The 22,691-nt window shown below is 36.4% G+C and overlaps 1 protein-coding gene across 1 annotated transcript; it reads left to right on the top strand.

Moving 5' to 3' along the window:
- Positions 1-317: 317 nt before the first annotated feature.
- LOC108667296 (E3 ubiquitin-protein ligase TRIP12-like) lies at positions 318-7,436 on the top strand (the record flags this gene model as incomplete). Its single annotated transcript, XM_018154303.1, has 8 exons — positions 318-615; positions 826-1,354; positions 1,583-1,774; positions 2,024-2,170; positions 2,554-2,649; positions 3,017-3,157; positions 3,754-3,832; positions 4,614-7,436. Coding segments are annotated over 8 exons (1,679 nt in total), but the record flags the coding sequence as incomplete, so codon positions are not given.
- Between the last annotated feature and the right edge of the window lie 15,255 nt (positions 7,437-22,691).

Raw genomic sequence — 22,691 nt, 5'->3', positions numbered from 1 at the left:
TAATACACACTAAAGGCAACAAGTTTATATACCAATTTGTCATTCATAGTACATTTATACTAAACCATGAATAACAATACCTCAGTATAAATTAAAGACTGCCACTTAATATATTTAAATATATGAAAAAATCAAAAAAATCAAAAAAATCGAAAAAATCAAAAAAATCATGATTTTTTTATAAAAAAATCAAGTGATTTAATCACATGATTTAATCATTTTGATTTAATCATTGCCAACCCTGTTTCTAATTCAATTTTTTTCATTTATATCACTGGTTGCAAATGGTTTGATTAACTTGTTATAATTTCCCATAGACGCCGCGTTGATTGGCGGCAGTTCAGCTGTGCTCGACTCGCTTCTTAGCAATACTCTGCCTGCCTCGGTGACTGTGAAAGATCCATGTTTGGAGGTTCTGGCGCTGGTTAGAGTGCTGTCAGTGCTTAATAGACACTACCACAGCCTCTATCCCCCTGCGCCTACCAAACTGCCTCTGCCCATGACGGACTTCCAGAACGTCAAGCTGACCGCTAAAGCGAACCGGCAACTGCAAGATCCACTTGTTATTATGACTGGAAATCTGCCCCCGTGGTTACCGCAGATAGCATACGCCTGGTAAGATCGATTAATTGTACTTAAGGCCAATGGGTATTCCAGTGCAATAAAATTTGCTCTGTAGCAAATAGGTTGCTCGCTAAAATTATCTTGCTCTTCGGAAATATTGTAGAACTGTCATTTATTGCGATTTTCGTTTTATTTTTCATTTTCAGATTGGTGTAAATGATTCTAGCAAATGTTTCTTTATGGTATTTTCTTGCTGTGCAGCCCATTCCTCTTCCCCTTCGAGACCCGTCAGCTGTTGTTCTACGCGGTGTCGTTTGACAGAGATCGCGCTATACAGCGCCTGCAGGAAACCAATCCTGAACTTAATCACGGTGACTCGACAGAACGTGTCACTCCTCGTCTCGATCGTAAAAAGAAAACTGTTAGCCGAGAAGACATCCTCAAGCAGGCGGAAAGCGTCATCAACGATCTTGTGCCATCCAAAGCTTTGTTGGAAATCCAATACAGTGGCGAAGTTGGTTCGGGTTTGGGCCCAACTCTTGAATTCTATGCCATCGTTTCCAGGGAAATGAAGAAGGCGGAACTAGAATTGTGGAGAGGACAGTCTGTTGCTGTTGAGGAAGAAACTGTTGAGGGATCTTCAAAAACTGTTAAATATGTCCATGCTACAACTGGTCTTTACCCAACGCCTCTGCCCAAGACGATGAAGTCTGCTGCCATGAACAAAATTAAACAAAAGTTCAAATTCCTAGGCAAATTCATGGCAAAAGCCGTCATGGATTCGAGAATGGTGAGTCGAGCATTATTATCTGCTGTCATGTATTAACGTTTTTTTTTCTCGGTAATTCACCCTCATTGAATGCGTATTATTTTTGGCTGGCCTTTGTGATGGCTTATTGACATGAAACTTGTAAATTGCTTGCATGTCAGTGTTTTATTTTTATTACAGTTTTAACGTTTTAAGAGGTGTGGCAATGCGCTGCAGAGCGTCGGCCTGAATGTCATGTTTTTGCCGCAGGTCGACTTGTCTTTGCACGAGTGTATGCTCAAGTGGATGCTGGGAGAGGAGCGTTCGCTTGGCCTAGCAGATGTGCTCTCGTTGGACCCAGAGTTCGGCGTTACGTTGAGACAACTGCACGCTTTAGTGTTGCAGAAGAGGCGCGTTCAAGACCAAGCCAGAGTTCAAGGTTACTCCACGCAGCAGCTCGAGGTGAGGACAATTTCGCAATGCATTTCATTTAATTCCGTTTGAGCTGGTATTGCATTTAATTGTCGTTTGCATTTGCGATATCCTTGTGTACCATCTACTATTCTCTACTAACAGATATCTCTTTTCAACATAGTAGGTGATCTAAAATTCTTTGTATTTATGGCTTTTGAAATTCATTTATTTTATTATTTCCATTATTTATTTAATGCCTCTTGTTTCCTTCTTATTTTTGTATCTTCATGCACACAGAACGATGTTAGAAACATAACTCTGGACGGCTGCAGCGTGGAAGATCTGTCTTTGAACTTCACACTCCCAGGCTACCCAAATATTGAGCTCAAGAAAGGAGGCGCTGACATATGCGTCACCATCGATAATCTCGACCAATATCTCCAGGTTTGCTACTTTTAAACATTAGAATCATCGAAACCAAATTTAGTTAATTGTTCTCTGAAGACAAAGAGTCCTTTTTTAGATAAATGCAGGCATTGCGTTCTGAAGAGTTTTGGTTTACATTCCTAGGCTAGGATGTCTTAAGTGATCATCAAATTCTCGGTGCTCAATTTCTAATTTAATACGACGGTGTCTTGTTTCCAGCATCAGAAGTTTTTCGCTAAAATCTTGGTATACCTCGTGTTCGCTTTGTTTAACCATAGGTCCCTAATTTGTTTTTGATACGTAATTTTAAGTTGATGAATTCATGCGTTTTTTTTACAAAATTTACTTTTCATGGTTACGATTGGAATCCTTTGTTAATGTCTAAAATTTTGCATTAACAGTTGGTTGTTGAGTGGCTGTTGCGGGAAGGAGTCTGGCGTCAAATGGAAGCCTTCAAGGAAGGTTTCGACAGCGTGTTTCCTATGAGCCAGTTACAGGTGAGCACTGAGCAGCTAAAGTAATTTAAATAATACAATCGATCAATCACATGATGATTGAATTTCACGTGATTACTTATACATGATAATTTTACAAGTGTGAAAAGTCCGATTGCACTATTTTTGATCAAGCTGGTGCAAGTGAAATACGTAATCAATATGACTTGAGTGTCACCAATTCAATTCTTTATTACAACTAAGGTACGCTGTAATTACTATATTAAATACACCTCTATCATGCCATCATTTCTTATTGCGTCGCACCTCGGAATGATAGAACAGTACAATTATGCTACCTATATGTTATGTTTTTCCTAATGTTACTTCGGTACCATAATGTAAAATCATTTTGTTCTGTTTGTTGCAGGTGTTCTACCCGGAAGAGTTGGAGCAAGTGTTCTGTGGCAGTAATGCTCCGTCACACTGGGACATCAAAGTGCTGGCCGAGTGCTGCAAGCCCGACCACGGCTACACTCATGATTCTCGGGCCGTCAAGTACCTCTTGCAGGTCGGTTTTTGCTTTAGTGAACTAAGGGAGGCGAGGGATGCATTTACATTAATATCAAAGCAATTTTTTATGACATAAAATATTACCTATATGCGTTAGTCGTTTAAGCGAATCGTATTTATTTTGTATGAATCAGTTTCAGTTTAATTCCATAGAAAGAAGTAACTAGAAGTGCTCAACATGTATTGTACCTATATTCATTTTTTATAGATGGAAATCTTGCCTTTCATCAATTGTGTAAAAATACGCTGAAATCTCGTTCATAAAATCGAAGCACATTGGCATTTTTGAAGCTCATTAATATTGAAGTAATATCTTGTGAATTTCCTAGTAGACAGAAATTTTTCGCACTGATACTTATATTTTAAGAAACATTTTTCACTAATGTTTTTAATGCTATAGATTTTACTAAACTTGTTGGATTGGTATACATGCATTTTTTAATGAAGTTGTAACCAAATTATTTAGAACGTTTAGAATACTGTTTATTCATGGAATACGTATCTCATGGCGCATTATTAAGGTGCGTAAAGTACTTTACATTGGATGTACAGTCTCTGAACATCTCTCATAATCATGATATGTTCGATGTGCAGATTTTGTCCGAATATTCGGCTAAGGACCAGCGGAATTTCTTGCAGTTTACCACTGGGTCTCCCAGATTACCTGTTGGAGGTGAGTTACGTGTTACTTATCTTCCATATCTGCATTTAAGCTTTAAATTTTTACTCCTTCTCTACATTCATGTTTAAATATTATTGGTTACCATATTAGCAATTAGCCATTGCCAAGCAATTTAAATGGGTGCTGAAAATGTGTTGCCATTTCTGGGTGAGATTATCTTACGGATCTTTTCTTCATGCTGGCTAGTAAGGAAGCGCTAATCTAGTACCGTAGTCATTTCTGTGAAATTTTAAGTAACCGTACTACTCACCTATATGTACATATGAAACTGTTTTTTGAATTATAACTTTTGAAGTACACGATTTTATACTGTGCGATTGATGACCAGAGAATTCGTTGATTTATATTATCAGGGAGTGGATCGGCGATGGCTGAACCCCTCATCTCTACATATTGGACTCCAGCTATCTATTTTCTGACTACCGGATTTGTCTGAACTCTGAAAGAATTTTCCGAGTAATTTTGGTTCAAAATTTTACTGTTGTATGCTATTTACATATATTATGTATTTATTTCCACCAAAATTTCAATATTTAATGATTCTTCTAACTTGAAAATGAATGTTAGTTGCATTCGAAACGTCGTTAATTAACAAAAACAACTTCCTGAAACTTGCCTTTTAATCTACCGTCATCTGAAGAAAAGTTCCACTCCCTGATAATATAAATCAACGAATTCTCTGGTCATCAATCGCACTTGTATAAACAAGATTTTATACTGACGAATGAATCTCGTTTTTTTAATTCTTATTCAACATTCTCTAATTTTTCAGGATTCCGAAGTCTCACGCCGCCTCTAACAATCGTTCGTAAGACGTTCGAAGCCAATGAGAGCCCTGATGATTTCCTGCCATCAGTGATGACCTGTGTCAACTACCTCAAGTTACCCGACTATTCTACTTATAAAATTATGAAAGATAAACTCGACTTTGCCATCAGTGAAGGGCAGCACAGCTTCCACCTATCTTAAAGGCATTTTTTATTACCAGGCATGTGTGTTCAACTGCTATCTAATGTGTTAAAACTTCTTATGGTTTGGCTTTGTCTTGTGTTATTAGGCGAACCTATATTAATGCAGAGGTTGAAAGATGAGTTGTGTGCAATGAAAATATTGTAAAATGTTGACATAGGATGTTCTAAATGACCGTGACATGTTTTGAATGTAAGTAGTTAGTATTACTTCCACTGATCAATTCACAAGGGGTTTCTGCTTCAATGTTATCATCGGAGGAGAAATTGCCTTTAAGGATTCAGTGTTGCAGGCACTATCGGTAGTGAACATTAATCAGCAGCCATCACTAGCATGTGTCGTCACTGTGGCAAGTCAATGCCCCATGTTTCCGGGTGCAGAAATTTATACGAAAACGAGAGAAATGGGTATTGTTTTGGTCTCAGCAGCATTACATCGTCGATTGAGTTCAGATGTTCCAAGTAGTATTAATTTTTGTAATTTACGATATAGTATTTGTTTTACTTGTGTACGGTTGGTTTCCACCTAGAAAGGATCTAATTAACTCAACAAAAGGTCGATCAAACCATTGCTTTTCGTCCTACTTCATGAAACTGGCATTTAAGTTAAGACAAAAATCTCAGTGACTTCAGTTTTTGCATCTCGTAATATTAGTGTGATTGTGGCAGGCTTCGTTAAGTCATCGTTACTTCTACCTAGTAAACTTTTGTGAATATTTAATCATGATAGAAGCAGTCACGCGTTGTACGCTGGATCTGCAATGTACAGTTCTTCATGCATTGTAGTGCTGTCGTAGACTTTTTTCTTCGCTTCTAAGTTGTGTAAATGCTGTAAATAAACTAGCATTAAAGTGTCTTTCAGTGCACCAGGATATTGGTTTACTGCCACGCACTTTACTCCACAGAGTTTAATGGGCGAGAAACTTTCTCGGTTAGCGAACTTCTTCTGCCTTATTCTCCATTGCCAGGCTCATGGTCTATCGCTTATGCGCTCGACTCGTGAACGATTTTTTCCGTCATTGCTGAATTCATATTCATTCTGTTCACAAAGACCAGCAGCAATTGATTCTATGCGTGGGTGCCTAAAATGGGAGTTGATTATAAATATAAATGAAGTCAAAATTTCTGACACGAAAGGAAAAGAAAGTATTCATTGTTTATTTATCATGGCATAGCTATTGTTTAAAACTATTGTGATATTTCATGTTGCTTCTCATTGTTCGTCGTTCTTAAAAACATTTTTTTTGACAGAAAATTTGTGATTGCTAATTATCATTGTCGGACGCGCTTCCTACAGGATTTGACAGCAACTCAAAGTATTGCAATGAAATTAAAAGCTACCTTCACTTGAGCTTTCTTAGCTTCATCTTATATGAATTGTTTGAACGACTTCACTATTATTTTAAAGTATCGGCTAATAACAATTTTTAAGCTCGGATCATTTTTTCATCGTACTTCACCGTGACTTCGTTTTCAAAATGAATTTTTCAATTCATTGTACGGCTTGTTTCAGAATCTCGTTTGCATCGTCTTTTTTTTCTCGTTTCTAATGCAGTTCCCTATAATCCGACGGTTGACTTCCGTTGCAGTAAAGATTGTGCATTGTAGCTTTCCGATATTTTAGTGTTTGTGGAAATATATTTTACTATCATCTGCAGGCGGTTCAGCCTGGAGTGGGTGGAAGCCTTGGCTAAACGGTTATCCACTACTTTTGCTGTCTAGCAAACAATGAAGTTCAGTGAAAATGGCCAATACTTGTAGCACTGTTGGCGTGTTCTTTCTCTTGAACTGAGTTAGCCGCACGAGTGAGTGCACTGAGGAGTAATGCGATAGTTTCTATTTTTCATTTTATTATAGTATTTGGTAGGATAACTTGAACAGGTTGAGGGATTCTTGTTCACGGCAAGTTTTCTACTGTCTGGTCTGAATTACGCAGTTTGAATTGAATTAGTATGGTTTTCCGGCTTCATTTCTGCGGATTGATTTTCAACGTTTTCCGTTATTATTTTCGTAAGTTTGCAAACGACTTCCCTCGCTGGCTCGATGCGTGCTATGCGTTCAGAGCTTGAACGCTAAAAACAATATGGCTCCAGCTCTAGTGTGTAATGCACTTGAAGAAAGATCGTTCCATTTCTTCATTTGAATTTCGCATTTTTGCTTATTTTGTAGAATTTATTTGAACTAAGTTATCGCGTGTTATGACTTTAACCCTGCTGTTGTATACTCGGGTAAACAGCTCATATCTATTAGTGCATATAATTGATGACAGCAGACGTGTCCCTTTGCATCTGTACCTTATGATAATGTAAAGGTGTGAGTAGCTTTTCTAGTTGTCTTCACCTTTACTTCTTGGTTACATTCGCTTGCATTATCACCATGTATTGGTCATCAAGTGCAACATGTTTTCGTTCATTTCAGAAAGTTATTTCGCCAGAGTTTTAGATTCCTTTGCCGTCTGGAAAGCCTGATCTTAGGCCATTCATTTGAATACGTTTTTGCTTTGCTGTTTGGCTGGAAGCGTTTACTCTTGCCATTTTACTGTGTTGGAATAAAATTCATTTTATTGTGTATGCGAATAGCTTCTGTTTGTATCTTTGGCATTACATAAATATACAGGAAAACTCTAATTGTTATTTTCATTTGTTGCATCCCAAGCTGGAATGAGAGGAGTTCAAAAGCCAATTTTACTATAGGTAAGAACTTTTATTTATCAACCTAGTAATAGCTATCTTACTAGGCAAAAAAATCATGATAATCAGTGTGAATCGGGGGTTTCGAAAGAGTAACTAAAGACGAATACGGTCTCCAAAACGTTTTCAGTGGAAAAACGGTGATTTTTAACTTTTGTTTTTGGATTATTTTTTAATAGGCGAGTCGAGTAATAAAATGATCTTAATTACATTTCAAGCATCGATTTTAAATGTATACATAGTCGTTATTGTTTGCATAGTTGTCTATAAAACACTTAGTCGCCTATTGCGCAGTAAATCGGTTATGAATTACGCGTTAACTCTTACCATCCATGGAGTTTATTCATGACCCGTGCAAAACTTGAATGCGGACGACGCTGAAGTGCCGGACAACTGATCAACGGATTTCCGCGGCGAAGCGAATTACGTGGGTACTGGGTAGCATCAGCTCGTGTCGAGTCGTATATAACATAGATGGTGCAATATTGAGGACAATCCCCTAGGTGAAACGAAAAAGAACGCACCTGATATGTGATATATATACATAAGTAGAGATCAAAAGCTGATACTATCCTGGTTCGGTGTACCTAGCACCACCAGGCCAATACAGCAATACTTTGCTCTGTCTAACCGTGCTTGGATCAGCACAACCCGCGCCATGTTTTTGAACACTGGACGCTTGTATCTCAGATGGAATATTATACGGAGAGTGCGGTTTGGTCAAATAACAAAGAAAAATTAATTTTTCACTGCATAAAGCCACTCCGATAGAGCAATACTTCTCACGCTCTTACAGTGATTATAAGACCAGAAGCACAGCCGCGTCGACTTTAAGGATTGCTCAAGTTACTTGTTGATTGGTTTGGTAAACGTTCGAAAAATTATTACAAAAATCCGCCGCTCCTTGGTGCACGAGACAATCACATTTGTTTTCATTCGTCACTACTCGCTCGTGGAGCAGCATGTATGTGTAGTAGGCTCTACAGCCTACACGGTGCAAGTAGCTCGAAAATTATTGGTCGTTTAAAGTTACTCACCCAGGTTACTAGCGGCTAAAACTCGCCCCGTGTACAGGCACTTTCATGGAATAATGAAAGTCGACGCGAACCCATACATGTGGTGCTGTTTTAAGCTCCCGGATCATTTTTTTAGCTAGGATAATTTTTTAGCTCGGATCATTTTTTTTAGCTCGGATCATTTTTTCATCGTACTTTACCGTGGCTTCGATTTCAAAATTAGTTTTTCAGTCCCGGCACACACAATTTAATATTATAGTGATCGCTGCAGTATATTTGCCCTTACAGGACTTGCCCATGCAGTTGGTACTTTCAATGATGAATTAGTTCATCTTCATCACTCCGTATTTTCTATATTACGATAGGAGATAGAATTGATCTTCCAATCACGTTGAGCAAGTGCCTGGTATTAATATAATATACGAAGTTGTGCTTAGTATAGATCTGGGATAAAAATGAAAAATAAAATTTAAAAAAGTTCAAAAAGCAATAAGTTGAAAAACTAAAATCCTTCCAAAAATCTAAGGAACCGGCACTAAAAAGACGTAAAGCATAATTACCTTCACAAGATTTTTATTATTGTTTAAACTTTAATAATCTATGACGATATTGTATGCTTGATCAAAATGTTCTGCATGCAGTAGACGATAAATAATACTATACGTTTAAAAATTACTTTTTAAAGACAACACTTCTAAAGAATCCAGTGTTTCCAATGTTACAGGTGTAAAATGAATTTCTAATTTTATTTTCGAATATTAAAAAAATTAATTTTTCAATTTTTTAATATATGAAATTATTACTTCTGTCAATTGATTCATGCATTGCCTCCAACTTCACACAAGTGTGCAAAATTTCAAATCAATTGGACAGGTAAAAGTCTGTCAAATACCAATTATAAGATTTGTAGCTGACAAAACTATTTTTTCAGTTTTTTTAATATTGAAAAAAATTTTTATTCCTAAAATTATTTATTTTGTCATTTGATTCATGCATTGTCTCCAACTTTACGCAAGTGTGCAAAATTTCAGATCGATAGGATAAGTAGAAGTGTATTAAATTTCGATTATAAAATTTGTAGCAGACAGACAAACAAGAAGTAAAGTTAAAGAGAAGTGTTGAAAAATGGAAATGTTTAAGTTTTAAGGGAAAGCCACCAACCACCAACGCCAAATAAATGATCGCCCTGGCAACTCGCTACAAGAAGCTCTTCAAAGACGATCAAGAAACGCCAGCTGCCGCAAGTTACAAGTCCATAAAGCTGAAGCAATCTGCCGCTCTATCGCCATATCGAAGCTCCATAAAATTAAAGAGCTCGCCAAGTAAAGAGATAAAGTTCAACAGATGCCTTCAGCTGTTCCAGGCGCCTATGAGACACGGAGCTTTTACGCGCAAAATTTAAGGCTCACCAATGCCGTCTCAAAGCGATGCCGAGGCGAGAAAATGGCGACAAACTGAGACATCGTTGTTAAGTTTTTGCGCATACATAACGCCGTAGCAAAGTGAACTTCTTTCTTTCGCCATATACTATTTATTTATACACCAGAGCCACTGGCATCTCGAGTGTATTTATTTTTTAGAAGCAATGGTCATTTAATAAAATTTAGTGCACTTTTTGATCAAAGGATTTTATTAATGGGGCCGTTTTTCGGACTTACCCATCGGTTGATGTACAAAAATGTGTCTTGCTGCGTTATTTGCTATTAACAAAATTGTATTAATGTATTTCCTTTCTGTGGTATTTTTTAAATTATGGATTATTTATGAAATTAAACGTTGACTGGTTTAACCTCAATTTCAATGATTCAAACGAAAAGACATGTAACGCATCTCAAGGGTATGAAGTGTGAATGATTTTTAAAAAAATACTATAGTCGGCTGTTGATTTATATTAAGACAGGTTTTAATTTTTGACAAAAAGAAGTCATCAGACGAAATCTCTCTGCTTGAATATGAGTTTCTTGAAGATCCCAGCAGCCGTCGACCTCCGGTCGTTTCGGATATTGTCTTGGAAAATCTTCATTTCGGAAACTATTTCCTCGTCCAAGATTTTCATTTAGATGTTTGAAGCACTTTTCAGCTCATGCATGGCTTACATTTATCACAAATTTAATTCTTGGAGAAAAATATTTGTGAATTATATACAATGGACTTGTCGTGAAATTTATTTGTAGTCAAATTTATTTACATATATTTGAATTTCACTAATTCGAAGAAAAATCGAATCCAAGCAGTCAATTGACAGAATTTTGCGGTCTTAATGCACTAAGGTTCTTGTCACTACAGAGATGATAAAATCTGCATCTCTCTGTAGAATAAAAACTCTGAGGGGTCACATATTTCATGACAGCAAAAATATGAGATTTTTGTACTAATTCTATAAGCTCTTGTTTCAATGCATCCTTCAATTATACGCACTAAAAATTGTTCCACTGAAAGTGCTTAAGGGTATTTTTGATAAACGCAAAGCGAACAGCTTCTACACGCGTTTCAAAAATTGGAACCTTTGCGCATGACGTCGCCTGTTTTTGGTAACGCAGGAAAGGCGAAATCATATCGACACAGAACTCTGGCCATTTGTTTCAAAGTGCAGCTGCTGGGTCCATGCAAATTTGTTCTTTCAAAAGGTCCTTTATTTTTGAGCCTTGAAGACGGTCGTACCGAAGGCTGCTTTATATTTCCGTGTTCGGCTCCGGGCCGATGTCCTCATTTACATTTAATGAAAATAGCCGACTGATCTCCTTAGATGTAACCGAATCTGTGCAAAACACTTTTCGTGGGAACGGGCCACGTGCTGTGACAAAAATCTGAAATTTGAACTGAACGTGTTGCGTAGATTTTAGGCTTCATAAGAGCGACGACAGGAATAAAAATTTGAAAGAATTTCTTTTTGATAAATGCTGCTTCATAATATTTTCACGTTAACGGCTTATATATCATTCAGGGCGCTCTAACTTTCATTGAATAAAATTATCGCAATTGAAGGCATTACTTATCTTTGATTTATAATCTCCATAGAAATAAGATGATCATAACATGAGTAGTTCGGTTCTAAGTCAATCTACCGGAAAAGGTAAATGTGTAGCGTCCTCCTCCAGCCATGACAAGCCAATTTGACAATATAAAATGTAGAATTGCCTGCATGACACCAATCAATATGACAATCAACATAAAATGTAGGATTGCCTGCATTAAACCAATCAATGACTTAATTAAACACAATTTGCTAACATGTACATTTTAAGCTCGTGTTCAAAACGTGTAAAGTGAAGCACATTTTTTGGTAGAACTACAATAAACTGTTACTATTGTACTGCTGCAAGCAATATAATCGAACAATTTATTCGTTATGTTTTCAAGTTCCAACACCAGCTGTTTCTGTTGTTAACATTTCACAATGTTTGTCAATAAATTTGAAATTTATTTTTCATTCACAACGCATTACGTACTCCTTCGACAACTGACATCTATGAACCGGAGAAACATCAGTGAACACAACCAAGTTAAAAAATATTCAGATATTGTTCTCTGAAATTTAAGTAGAAGTGATTTCTTTTCACGGATAATAAATTTCCATAGAGGTTGAAGAAAATATTTATCGTAAGATAACAAAAAAATACACTTTCAAGTATATGTGAAATTTGTCCGATCGTTAATGCGTTATTTTCCAATATTTGATAATATAACAATTACCCTACAAGGAGAAAAATTGAAATCGTTGAAATGCTGATAGTGTGATGAATATTATAGGACTACCTAACTGAAATTCTGGAAAGAGATTCATTGCAAGGCATTTTTGTTAGTGGGCCCAGAGGCACACACTATTTTATATTATAATGATCGCTGTAATTAAATCTTAAAATATATTGTTTTTTTTCTACGCTTAGGTTTAATTAAAGTTTTAATATTGAAGTTCGTCAGTATTATTTTATTGTTAGGGATTTATCTTATAGTGTAGATGTTAATAACAATGAATATGAAATTTATTGCAATAGCGATAAGCTTATTAAAACATTTGTACCTTTTGGTCACATGCGAGGCGCAAGTACAATGCAAATTTACATCTGATGTTCGCATGCATGAGTGACCAAATGTTTGTAATCATACACTGAATGACAAAGTAAATGAATATGAAAGATAACAAAGGAACGAAAGATTGTCAAAATATAATGTAAAGACTAGTGAATGCGAATGATTTGGTACGGTAAATGTTCACAATATTGGGTGAACTTAATAAAACAATACCACAGCTCTAATCGCGAGACAAAAAATTTCCGGATAAAAAATGATAAAATTACCGGACGTCGAGCCTCGTACGTCGTTTCTAATGCGTCCTGAGTTTTTGCAGTCATTTTGCTGACTCAGCAAAACCTTTCGCTAATTTAAAGTCAGTTGAGCACAGCATTGTGCCGGTGTCTTATAACTTCATTTTAACTGAGACACGACTCCTGAACTGGCAGTAATGTCCTGAAGTTGGCAAAAATTCGGGTAAGATATATTTGAAACGAAATTGCTCATGCAGGTAAATCTCTACCAATATTTCGGCGATTTTCGTTGCACGATCGTTAACGACAACAATAAAGTGTGTGTGTAAGGTCTGGAAATGGCAGAGAAAATCTTGTGCAAGTCCGACATTACTGAAAGCATCGTCAATTTGAGAAATAAGTTTACGTTCTAATTTGACAGCAAATTCTTCGCATTTAATTATTCAACACAAAAATTTGCCCCTACAGGAATTGCCCAGTTCAAAATATGCCAATGCATATAGTACATATTTGTAAATAATACGGTTAGTCCGAGCTAAATATATGTTTAATTAAAGCTATATATTTAATTAAAGCTTTTGTATATCAAAATCGAAATTTAGGAATTTCTTGTTAAATGCTGTGTACAATCTGTACATCTTTCGAGTTCGCCTAATAGACACGTGTTTCCTTCTTAAAACAGCGCGATTCATCAAATCCAGACATCGTGCTTGCATCATATTCAGTCATACAGTCGTAATGTTAATATTACAATAATTATCCGTGCACATGAATACTTGCGGAATTCATCCCTCTTCCTAACATGATAATTATTCCGCGCAAAAATCAACAACATGTTGTTAGCATGAAAATATCCGACCAACGTTCAGAATTTCCAGGTTCAGGAGCAGATGAATAATTTGCTCTGAGTTTCTAGAGTCCGATATGTTAGAGGGAGAGTCCCCGTACAAACGCTTTGTGGAGAAATTAACGTAGTAAATATATAATCATCATTATAAAAGTAGAACATAGGAACTGCTTTTTTCTAGGTTACTATGATGTGATACAAGGCTAAAAATGAATTTAGTTATGAAATATTCCGATATTTGTTCCATCTTCAGCAATTTAGATATAAAAATATTATGGAAGAATAATATCAAATAAGGAACCTGTAAATAAATAGGAAAGAGTAGAGTACAATATTGGTATTGACATGCCCAAAGAATTAATTGACTCCAACAAATAAGATAATACAAGCAAAACTATTTTATAAGTTGAGCTGGAAATGGTTTCATATAATGTAGCAACTTTAAAGCCAATGCAAGAGAAATCTTGCTTTGAAAGTCGATAGATTCAATTTCTACTTAGATGATTAGAAGTCATGTTATATAGACTGAACATAGAGTTTCGTTTTATTGCCATTCGAACGATTGAGCCTTAATCCGTGCGTGAATGCTAGATTAATTCTCGACATAAATTGAATGATGAGATAAGTAATTTATGATTACAATTTTCAAAAGAACTTCTATATCAATACCATCGATAATTAAAACTTTAAAAATATAATAAAGTAGATAGAGGATTGTTCAGGATAATTTTAAAACTTATAAATAGCAACTATTGTCCGCAATCGAATAAAGGAGTGAATAAAGTTCGAATTTTTTTATGCATTTTTAATACGCCGTATTAATCGTATACCGTATACATACACGGTATACGATTGCAGGGAAAGCACGAAAAATATTTTTTCATAACACAGGTGAACTTTGAATTGGCATGTATAACGTGAGCACAAGGACGACGCATTGCGATCGACGGATAACTACAAAATGTTTTCCTATCTGTGGGCAAAGGAGACACTCAAGTTATCGAGGAATATTTGGAAGTTATCACTATATATTGTAAGGTTATAGGCAAGAAGGGTAGTTTGGCTCTGCTCCAAAGATCTAGAAGCTCCGAGTTGCAATATCACCAGCCTCGCGCCCGTCCAGTTCCCCTGAAATACGAGGTACGTCCTATCAGCCACTTTAACTTAGCGCTTGCTTCAATACCAGGATGTTGCGTAGAACGCTCTAATACTGGTAAGAATGTTATAGGTTATAGAATTAGTACTATCAATTATACTATCAATTAATATTCTACTTCGCCATTAATTACATTTGTATATTATAATAATATACATGATATAAGGACTATCAGTAATCGGCATCTTCATATCACAACAAAGGTACAGTCGTGCGGTAAAGCAGTTGAGACAGTCAATATAACTTTCGGTGAAGGGGAAATTTCATTTTTCGGAAAAGGATTCTAAAAAATGACTGAAACTTGTCTTAGATTCTTTTGTAAAAATCTATATAGACGAGCTTATGCTAAAGTTATTGCTAATTATTTTATGCAGTAAATGTCGTGACGATGTGATGTTCATTTAGCAAGGACCTGGATAATATCATCCTGTTTCTCTAGTATACAATTCTTACGCTTTTGAAATTGGGATAAAGACTTTGCTTCCCGCAGGATATTATTTTTCTGGTGGCAAAATTACAAATTAATTAGCTTCGCGGGCGTTGCGCATGAATGCCAAAAATCTAAGATTTTATAAAATTAAAATTGAGCTCCTATATATTACATTGCTAGATTAATATGAATAATTTTTTTCATTTTAGAATAAAAAATCATTTAGTCGACGAGGGAACAAAATCCGCATTTACATCGCAGATTATTCTTCGATAATACCGAAAACATGAAGAGTGCCTTCATGTTTTGGCCGAACTGAAGTACGCTCGAGTCGATTGTTTGAGAGCAATTATCCGGACAACATATAGGGCTGGAGAGCACCTCTCGAAAATTGAACAAACGTTCCAAATATGCTGTCAACGCTTACTCGTTTCGTTCTTATTCAAACACAAATTCAAGTGAAGTTGCGGTTTATGAGTGAATAAAAGCAGCAATTTGAGCTTCTAGTAAAATCTGGATAACAAGTTTCATTTTTAGTAAACTTGATTTTTTGGGTCTAAATTGTCTCTATTCAATAAATAAAAGATTGAGTGAAAGCTGCTGTCGTTGTAGTGAGTTAGTTGTGAGACCAGCGTTCATTTTCCAAACTTAATAGAACATAGGCCAAATTTATTCAGTGGGAGAGCATGTTAGTATGCATAGCTTCAAATTGATATTTCTTGCAATATTCGCTTCCGAGAAGTATTGTACAGCTTCATTCTTTGTCATTATATTGCCATGCAATGTTATAATACAAAGTGTAAAGGCAGCTCTTTGAAAACAATTCCAACGTCTATGACCTATTTATTATCATTAAGGTAAAAACATTGTTGTGAGAGAGCTTCCAACATGTATAGGCTGTCAATTTCTGACGCGATAGTGATAATACAAACTTTCTGGGGTCTAGTGGTCAAAGTTTTATTGGGAGCTTCAACAACCTTTGCGTACCAAATGAAGGTAAATGTAAGCCCTCAACAATCAGACGTTAAATCGGCCACAAACACAAACCCAGCTCGCCTTATAGGAAATTCTTGAACCACAATACAAAGCGCATGCACCAACTACAAATTTTGAGATTAAATACCCGATTTTGCAGTAGAAGAATTGGCCTACAGATGCATTCTCGATAAGCGAAATCTCTTCGACTACCTACACGAAACTTGTGTTTCCGCCCGCATTAATTAAGTGTGTGCTCTTCAAATCTTCCAATCCATTGGGAAATCCAAAGTGTCTCATTCGAAGTGCACTTGACCCTCTAGCTAGTGAGTAGTTAAGTCTGATGCCAGCGTCCCTCTGAAATATGCTCAAAATACGCGAAATGAAAGATTATAATCTTTACCTAAATTCACCACCACAAAGACAGCAAACATTGAATAGGGATTCTATATACCAGCATTTAACCTATCATTGTTTCACGAAAAGAGTGCTACAAAACGACCGAGCTTAAGTCCTAACTATAAGTAATCGTGCATTTTCTTGCCTGAACCATTGGTGCACGCAAGATTTAACAACTATTGGTACTACAAGCACGTAAGCGATTATAAAACAAAGAAGCTAAAACCTATGCCAGGCTAACTTGTGAACCCGCCACAAAAAGGGAGTCCAAGAAACAATCTTTCAGTAAATTGAGCTCAACATAGAAAATTCAACAACGAGTCAGTTCGAATTTATTGAAATATTGACTCGCGTATACCAATTTCATAATTACTGTACAAGGAAAAATTAGGAGCCGGCCTCTCCAAACGCTGACCGAGACCAAACGGGAACGAATGCTGCACTTTCTACTCGTCATTAGCGTGAACCTGGACAACAATATACGAGAGTATAGCGCAGCTACAATACAACAAGAAAATATTCTACTACTGTAGCAAATCCATCACAGAAGGCAACGAGAAATGTGTTGCCATAACATCTGGCTTGTGCGAACAATGAGCGACGAGCGCATGTAACGTTCGGCACCCATCATCAAGATTGAGGACACTTCACGCAAACAATATTAAAAAAGTTGCCCATTTCAGCGAAACTTAGCGTCACTCAGCTCGTCCTGGAAATTAGTAAAGTCTTGCCACCAATCACGGCAATGGCATCTTGGTGTGCAGAAAACGCCGTTCAACTTGAGTACCATCAGAGGGACAAAGGCAGGTGAGAAACTAAAGACAAAGTTTATCAACAAGATGTTGCTGGATATTGATAATCAGCTTTCTGAGTACGAGGTTTCCTTTGAAGAAATTTTTGGTCGAGGCTTTCTCTTCGTAACATTAGAGGATTCATTTGAGAAAGAATACACGAAAAATTAGTGAATGCAGCAACAATATGTTGGTTGAAAAAAATAACACTGAATATTTGCTCTGTAAATGTTTTAACACATATTTTTCTCACTTTTTAGCCTGGTGCACATTTACACAGATTTAAATATAAATTTATGAATGTGAACCTTATTCTATATAAATTTTACTAGTTTAGTTTTCCCTCTAAGAAATAATTTTTTTTCGAATTCATGCTTTATTTTCACTCGATTTTCTGCACATCAAGCCCGTAAAATTAGGCCTCGAAATTTCGCGGTCTCACAAACTGCACCGAATACAAATTGAAAATCCATTGAGACGGATTGAGCACATGACCGCGCAGCACCACTAATTACGATTTTTAAGACCTATAATTAGCAGAGAACTTCAAGCTCAGCAAGGGTCCTCCAACTCGTGCCGCGAAGCGAGCAGTAAAATGCGATCGTCGGAATATTTCGTTGCCCAGCGACCAGCAATGAATCTTGACTATCAGAGGTAAATCATGATTTATGGGAGATGGTAACGGTCCCCAAACGGCGGCTTCAACTAGAAAGAAAGAAACGAAAGGGGTATCTTGAATCGGATTATCTGATCCCAAAAATGAGACCTTTAAGTGTCCATCTTTATCTATGGCTGTGGGAGAACTGAACAGGGTATTGCCTCACTATTAAATTCAGTAGTTTGACTGATGCTTCGGGAGGATTGCGTGCCGATGATCGATTTGATACTTCTCTTTTATTTATGATTCTATTCGGATTTCGATTTCGGTTTGTAGAGGCTTCTTATTAAATATTCATCTCAACCCTAAATGCGTTTCCGGATTTGTAGTTCGAAGATCGAAACAACCAAACAAAAGTCAGAACTCTACCTTATTACATACGAAAACACACATTAATCTTTAACTCATATATTCTATGACTTGAGTTCTTTGCACTCGGTTTTTCCGACAGTGCCGTGAGCTATATATATAGCGCTTAGCACTATCCGACATTCGAGTATCTATATACTGGGATTTTTTTTCATAATGGCGCCCACAAAATGTTTTAAAAACCACGCTAGCAGCCTCTTACTCGTTGTATTCTGAACTTGTCAACCTTATTTCTCAGATGTGAATGTGATAAGATTTGTGAGCCTCGACGAAAAAGTATCCTTCAGATGAGGCATAAAAACTAATCACATTCGTTTTGAAATGAATCGGGAAAACCATTCGTATTCGTTCCCTTTACTACCAAGCGAGTAGTGTATAATATCGAAGAATATAGCACCAAAAACTGATCCAATTTTTACAAAATTCTTGTTGGTGTCAATTTAATAAGTATTATTTTTAACATTTGTGCACAATAAAATTTGAACGTCACTGAATTATTTCACGATGTTTTTATGTGTGAAATTGCACGAGACTGCATTCACGAGACGGAATTATTCTTTTTAAACATGATCTGCTTCTTTACACAAAGATATAGTATCATGATAAATATTATACATTTAGGTAGAACAGTTGGTTGCATTTTATAAACTACTTATACTGTAGATAAATTAAACAATCTCCTCAGTCATGTCCTGCTGTTTCGATGCTCCGACACAGGCGACTGGCGACGAGGCTTTGCTTAAAGCGTCTCCTATTACAAGCAATTAATATTCTGAAGTTTATCGGGCAAGTTCTGCAAGGCTACTTAAGTAAAGTAGGCCTATCAGATCCTAAGTTGAACAATACTAGCGACTTGTGTAGGGAAGACGGTTTCGACGCTGAACAGAACGTAGCAATCTTGGTTCAGGGAGAAGCTACACCGAACAACACTAACTTGGTCGCTCTCACTTTGTGATTGTGTAATAAACCAAAGGGAAAATGTTTTCATATTATAGTGTCGTACAATCGTATAGTACGAAAATAACCGTTGTGAGGCCAATTATACATGATTTTTGAGCACAGTTATATGGACTAGTAATACATGTAAAGTCCAGACCAAGTCCGATTTGACAGTTTATGCTACTTGCAATCACATGGTCCATATTAACGGCAATGTATTACCGATAATGAATTCTATATTCAGCAGGCAGCAAGCCCCTTTCTTCAGCCAAGCTTGCTGCTGTGAAGCCAGTGGTGCTTTTTACTGCGCAAGTTACATCTCGATACGTATACGCACCCAAAGCAGGCTAATATTTTTATTTTCTTAGACATGCAAAAAAAAGGAAATGCCCTCCTGAGAATCTCCCGCAGCCAAGCATATATTCAAAAAATAGCTTATTTAAAAACATAGAATATTGTTTTTATTAGTGCTTTCATATTTATATCGGAGCCAGAGCTGATATTTAACGAAAAAATTAATTTCAACTTATGATCAGAAAGGAAGATCGTCCAAGTTGAAGTTTATACCCTACCCGAGTCAATATTTAGTTTCAAGGGATGTGTGCTTGAAGGGCACACGTTCTAAAGCTTTTCTGATGGCTTTGAGTGCAATTCAGATATGTTTACTCATAGTTTAGTTCATAGATAACAATTTTAACGTATGTGACGATTTCATTGTATATGGAGGTATATTGTATAAGCTCGATTGGAAGAAACTGATATTGTACAGCGAACATGAGAAAGATTAGGGAAATTTTTAGCGACTCGACCAATGGTTGTAGTTTATAATATATTCTAAAGTTATTATAGTTGAATTTATTTGAATCTGCATCGAAAAGAAACTGGTTATTCTAAATGTCTATATTCAAACAGCATTGAGTGCTGTACGTTAAGCAAAATATTTCACACTATCTACATAATTCATCTTTGGAGATGAACTCGAGTCATGCAACGCTCGAAAAGTTAGATTCTCTTTCAGAAACTTGTGCCGCAATTTGCTGCTCAAATTATTTCTAATGAGGAAGTAAAGCGGCGCCATCGAATTTTTCAAATAAACTCTGCGGGAAGTTTACGAAACATTTGATCGGACCGCGCCGAAGTTTTGCATAGGTGCCTTCGTGTAATCTTGGCCGGCGTTTCATGAGATAATTTCTTCTGATAGTGGATGATGTATGTTTACCGTGCTAAGAACATGAGCGTTTCTATCTAATTATAATATTTTGTTCACTAATCCTGCGCTAAAAAATCACTTTTGACGAGATTTTGTGATGTCAATTAAGGCCTGTTAGTGACACGTTAAAAATTGAGTAGGTCCAAAATTAGTGAGTAGCTGGATATTAGACAAGGAATATATAAATTAATTTTTTAGATATTCCTAGAAATGACGAAAAATTAATTCAGTAAAATCCGTTAATAGGAAGCACTATATAGCTATTCGTAATAAAATCTGACGAGATAAATTTTCAGGTCATTTCTTATTCCGTTTTACCCTTAAAATCTGGTCATGTGTTGATATTCACCAAGATCCCTGTTATATTGCCTGCAATTAATTATTAGTCATGATGTTGATTACAACTGTAGTAATAATGGGAACTTCCTGGACTGAAGTTCGATGTCAATGTTGCAATCCCTATTTGAGAAATCATATTGAAATATTGATGTGTTGCCATACCAAGTATTTTTTTCTGATAATTCAAGGCTTCAAGGTAAAGGTATGGATTTATTATTGTATTTAAGAGTGTGTAAATAGTACAAAATGTTTTAGTTCAGTAGAAGGAGGTCCAGAAATAATACATATTTTTGCAAACAGCTATAACAACTAAATGAATTGTGAAAAGGAGTTTGTCGGGTGTTTTGCTTAGAATGGTCCTCAGCATAATACCTAAAATATCATTCAGTCTTTATGAATATCGTCATTGTTCTTTAATGATCTCTTCTTTTGCCACAAATTGCAGAAGAAAATGATTCAATATTCAATATCGAGATAATTCATCCACATTGTCTTTTTTTTCTTATTACTTAGTTATTAGTACAGCTATTGTGGGGATCTGACAACGTGTGTTAGGTAACTTCGCAGGCAATAAAAAGCAAAGGAAATTTGTTACTTTATTAGTACATAAAGCCGCAGAGCATTTCCGGCGCTTGTGAAGTTTATAGAGGAGGGCTGAGATGCCTGGAACGGCGCCAGAAGGCATTTTTTCCAGTATCAATCTGTTTTTGGCTCACCTATGCTAGTTTATCATTAGTTTATAATCAGTATGAGCTTGTGGCATTCAAATAGAACACCCACATTTAGGTTTGGGAAGTTAATCGCCACCTGCTATTTTTCAAGCCATATTCTATCAAAAAAATGTTTACGTTATTGATGTGGAGAGCTTGAAGTGAAGTTTCGGATGCTAAAAAGGAATTTACTCGAAATGAATAACATTAACAGCTATAATGAATAATAATGAATTCTTATTATAGGATGTGGATGTCAATAACGAAAAAAGTTCTGGAATGTTCTGGAAGGATAAGAATACGTCGGATCTATCATGACGGTCCTTCATGAAAGTCCTGAGAAGAACGATTGTAGATTCTGATATCGCTCTGGTTTGCCTATAAAACTGCACAGTAAATGTTAGTTGATTCCTTCTCTGTACTAGGACTAATTCTGCACATGAAGAATACTTTAAAAAATATTGCCTACGAGGGTGCACCGAAAAAACAGACTGTTTTTTTTTTTAATTTATTTATCTATCTAAAATCTTCTTTTAAAATTTGCTGGAGTAAACTCCAACGTCACTTGGGACAGTTCCGCGAATTCGTCAATACTTATGCGTCGATATTCAGAAATTTTGCCACTAATTTTCACAACATTTTCTTCAATGTCGTAAGTGGAAGGACGACCTGAGCGAGGTTGGGCATCAATTGACATTTCCGTATTTTTTATGCGGGAAAACTACGCAAAAACTAGCGTTCTCCTCCTAGCATATCCTTGTAGGCTGTCTGTAGCATTTCCATCCCAGTTTTTCACTGAAGAAAACAAAATTTGATGGTAGTAAATTGCTAACGATAATCAGGCATCGTTAAAAAAGGACGAGCGCGCAAAAGAAGTGTCACGAAAAATTCGTGATAATGGTATACGGCCTTTTATAGGCAGCAATGCCATACTAAGTGAGGAATGTCAGTAGCATATGTACGAGTACAATTGCACATACTTGGAGAATGAATACCGAAACTTCGCCCACCACACCGGCAGTCGGTTTTTTAGTTGCCACTCGTGCAATTGAAAGGTAATTTGCAAATATGGAGAAACTAGGATCGAT

This window comes from Hyalella azteca, unplaced genomic scaffold (assembly GCF_000764305.2).
Source record: "Hyalella azteca isolate HAZT.00-mixed unplaced genomic scaffold, Hazt_2.0.2 contig17970, whole genome shotgun sequence".
NCBI lineage: Eukaryota > Metazoa > Arthropoda > Malacostraca > Amphipoda > Hyalellidae > Hyalella > Hyalella azteca.
Note: the sequence above shows the minus strand (reverse complement) of the source record. Positions and strands in the feature narration are given on the sequence as shown.